The following is a 4,400-nucleotide window of genomic DNA, read 5'->3' on the forward strand; positions in this document are numbered from 1 at the left end:
GGATGGAGGACAACAGAGCTGCTTCATGGAAGAACAACCTCAGCTTAGCCTGTTAGCGTTGATGCTATATTGCCTTATATGTATTAGCTTGGTGCTAACGCAACAAACAAACAAGCTAAACTGAGGTCCTCCTTCCATATTTTCAGTTCCAGGCCGAGTTATTTTTGTGTTCTCCTCTCTGTCATGTGGATGGAGGACCTCAGTGAAGAGAGGAGAATGTGTAGCGCTAAGCTAATACATATATATGGTGATAGCGTCGGGGTTAATGCTAAAGCTAACAGGCTAAGCTAACACCAAARTTGACAAAGATTTGTACATTTTTAACAAAAATAAAAACGTCTTTTATGTCCACCTCTAATGAGCAAAATCTTTAGTTTCATTAATTAGAAACAGGTGCTGTTATGACGTTCGTCATGCTGCTGACACCTCAGTCTTCATCGTAAATYGGTGTGTTTTTGTTTTTCCTCAGACGACACCTGACAGGAAAATCTCACACGATCGCGTCCTGACCCACCAGGTGTCCGTCGGTGACAGCTGGATTTCTGGAGAATCTGCTGCAGCTCAGAGGAGCAGCTCTCCAGAGGTGAGACGAAGAAGAAAGATGATAAAAAAAACATTCAAAGTAATAAACCTGTCGAGCACCGCAGTGATTTATGGATTTAAACCCGGGAATAAAAAATAACTTTCAGGGAGATAAATCAAACAAGTTTTTTTTCCTGTCAGGTTAGTTTAGGTTTAGATTTTTGTTGTTGAGTAAATGATGTAATGTGTCAGATCATCCAGTAGAGGGCACTGATGAGTTTAACTTCTACCTGCAGAAWTCCATTATTTTTTCAGCCCTATTAGCAGCTTTACTTCATGTAGTTCTACTGAAGATTTAATCTTCAATCTTGAACAGTTCTTGTGTCTTTGTAACATTCAGAAGGGTATCTCCTCTGATAGTGGTCTCATCCACTACAAAACAATGTGGTGTTTTCAGAATGCTAACATTGCTTCCTCATGGAATAGTATGACTGTGATTAATGYGAAATATGATTTATTTCCATGTTTTTTTCCAGTCGGGAGAAGCGATGAGACAGGTACGACTCAGACTGGCCGCCTGTCGGCTGATCCAGCAGGACGACACTTCGTCAGATCTTCCTGGAGGCAGATGGAAAGTCTCTCCTACCAGACATGTGAGCGTTTGTTTCAGTCTCTTAGTTCCTCTTTTACCAGACACATTTTTTTCTTTTATTTATTTCCTGTATTTGAAAACCTTTCCCCCTCTCCTCAACAGAGACATAATTTTCACATGCTGAGGCCAGGAGAAGATGTTCTGGAAGAGGAAGAACAGGAAAAAACTGACGTTCCTTTCTTCTCTGGTCACCATGAGTGTCCGCTTGTTCAGCAGAAGGTGACTGAATCCCCAGCATGCAACGGGACTTTAACTCAATCATGCATACTTGCAGATCTTAAGTTTAGAATCTCTTTTTTGTGACGTGATATTTATCAAATAAAATCAACGAGTTAAGATGCAGCTTTCTTTAGAAGCTTACCTGATCTGTAAACCTTTCATCGCTAAATGTTTTGTGTGACATAACTTCCCACACTATGTTTCACTTCACTAAATCATATTTAAGATCTCACACATGTAGGAATTAAAACATTTAAAACACAAAATGTTTCCTTCACACACATGAGTCACTTCCCAACACATYCTCACTTGCAGGTTTATAAAGACCTGACTTCCTTTATTTTAGATCCTTTATCACCAAACTTTATCACTAAATAATGTTGCATTTTTTAATTTGAAATGGCTGCTGATTATCCTACTTTAAGAATCATATCCAATGCTGCAGGTTCCCTTTTTATTGTCAATAAATTGTAGCTGAAGCTTTTAGATGAGAAAAACAAACTTTTTATAAGAGKATTATAATTTGCTTCAAGAATGATGCATGAAAGACCAAACATGTGACATTTCATCTTTTAATACTTTGTCTGTGGCGCTTTATTTCCTTAAGTTTAAAGGTTTTAAATATCTAACAACTGTAACAGCTGAAAACAGTGGRACTTTGTTTTAATTTAAATAATGACCCCAAAAGGATCAAACAGTAGTTGAATTTCCTAAATGCTAAGCTACATTGTAGCCACAGCTGCCCTGGGGCACACTGACATRGCACCGCCTCTGACCATCACCAGTAGGCAAGGCAAGGCAGGTGAAGTGTCTTGCCCAAGGACACCACAACTGTCCTCCAACCAGCCGGTCGAGGCAGATGGTCTCCTGTCCTGAGCCTGGTTCTGCTGGAGGTTACTTCCTGATTAGCAGGGAGTTTTTCCTCTCCACCGTTTGCTCAGGATGGGAGACTGTGATGAAGTGATTCAACACAATCTGCTGCTTTCTTCTTTACATTGTTCTTTTTATCTACAGTGTCCTGAGACAACGTATGTTGTGACTTGGAGCTATATAAATAAACTGAACTTGAACTGAGACGGCTGGACCGGGTATCAAACCGGCGACCTTCCGGTTCCAGGACGACTCCCCTAACCACTCCACCACAGCCGCCGACAACATAAACTAGTAGCAGGCTTCTCCCCCAACATTTGTTTCTTTACCTTTTCGTGACAAGATTTTGCGTTCCATCTCCGCTGCGCAGGTCGCAGCTGTGTGTTTCAAGTCCAGTTTACACTACCTCCGCTCCGCTCCGGTCCGACAGACGTGCAGGAAGCAGATCGCGCGATAAATTCAGTGTTAAGTGTGAAAGTCACAGCAAAAAATAATTAATTCTGTGAAAGACGAACTCCAAACMCAGCTGAAAACAACGATATAAAGGCTTCTGGTATCTATGTTGAAACTGTCTCGCTGTCGGCTTTCTGAAACTTCTGATTTCAAAATAAAATCCATGTGTATCGTGTGTCCACACACACACATACAGATATATTTCTACACAAATGCTGTCAGAATGTATTGTTCTGTTTGGGAAGCAGATGGAAACATGTAGCATGAAGCATATGTGTGGACACACGATACACATGGATTTCAAAATAAAATCCATGTGTATCTTGTGTCCACACATATGCTTCATGCTACATGTTTCCATCTGCTTCCTAAACAGAACAATACATTCTGACAGCATTTGTGTAGAAATATATCTGTATAATATAGCTGCAATTTTGACATTATTCCGACAAATTATCCAGCCTAATAGTGTCTTATTTTGAAAATACGGATGTTGTGCTCGTTTCTTTTCCTGTTGGTGTGACGTAATCTTTAAAAATTGACTCCGGCGCTGCTCCGGCATCCGTCAAAAATAGGATTTTGATGGATCGCCGTCCGCTCACCGCAGCCGTGCGCAGCCAGTGTAAACACTCTCATTGATTATAATGGGTGTGTATTTGCTGCGGAGGTCGGACCGGAGCGGAAACGTAACGCATGTAGTGTAAATTGGGGGTTAGTCTAAAACGAAGCCCTTTTTATGTTTGTCAGTAAATAATTCAAAATACGTGTTTTTRAATCCTGACTTTATTTAGCAAAACATGTTTAGGATGTGTGATTGTTACGTTTATTGTTTATAAATGAGTGTTTTAAACATCTCAGTACATGCCTACAGCCAAGTGGTTCACACTGGAGGGTTATTAGTTCAGTCTCAGTAGGTCAATCAGTGTTTAGTATTTGTGTTACAAAGACTGTAAGAGTTTTAAATGATTGATTAGGTTATGAAAAATAAGTAAATCTTTAACCATTTAGACTTTCTAAGAGTTTTTCTGATTGTATTTCAGGTGGGAGGGCAGGCACTGTGGGATCCAGAAACCTCCCCTCCTGATGCTGGTTCCAGAGCCCCACAGTTTCTCTGGCCTCTGACCAACCATGAAAAAGAGAAAAAGCAGGTAGAAGTCTTAGTCTGCAGTCGTTGGACTCCTGTCTGAGTGAACAGTTACAGGTGACTCGTCGTGTCTCCGCAGCRTCAGTCTCAGTTCCTGCTGCGGCGCCGTCAGGCCATGAACAGGGAGCGAGAGCAGGCGAAGCAAAACAAACAACTCAGGAAACACCTGAAGAGAACGGCCAGGTGAGGAAGTCTCTCTTCACTCATCTGTTTATTCATTCCATTTAAAACACTAGAAGCACTGGGAGAGTGCAAACCTCCACCAAGACCAGTTTCCCCATCCTGTAAGAGTTAATGCACAAAAGCAGAGATGAAACACATTTACTGAATAAGTTCTGACATAGTGAACATTTAAGCAGCAGTATGATGGGATTTCTTCTGGTGGAGTCCAATGTGAAAAACAAAAAGTCAGACTGGTCACCTGACATTATACATGGTCAAACTGGTGTGGGATTAAGCTCCTAAGTTTCCATCAGTCACATTTCACCATGTAAAACGTCTGTTTTATCTCCTTGTATGAGTTTGTAATGGTTTGACTCT

General features: G+C 40.9%; 1 protein-coding gene across 1 annotated transcript in view; it reads left to right on the forward strand.

Moving 5' to 3' along the window:
• Positions 1–4,400, forward strand: part of ccdc15 (coiled-coil domain containing 15) — a gene marked incomplete in the record, with an annotated part of 9,753 nt that overhangs the window by 2,190 nt on the left and 3,163 nt on the right. Inside the window, 5 exon segments of the mRNA XM_014026265.1 lie at positions 470–583; positions 1,059–1,175; positions 1,277–1,393; positions 3,757–3,864; positions 3,940–4,043. Of these exon segments, the coding sequence (XP_013881719.1) occupies positions 470–583; positions 1,059–1,175; positions 1,277–1,393; positions 3,757–3,864; positions 3,940–4,043 (560 nt within the window).

This window comes from Austrofundulus limnaeus, unplaced genomic scaffold (assembly GCF_001266775.1).
Source record: "Austrofundulus limnaeus strain Quisiro unplaced genomic scaffold, Austrofundulus_limnaeus-1.0 Scaffold538, whole genome shotgun sequence".
Classification (NCBI taxonomy): Eukaryota; Metazoa; Chordata; class Actinopteri; order Cyprinodontiformes; family Rivulidae; genus Austrofundulus; species Austrofundulus limnaeus.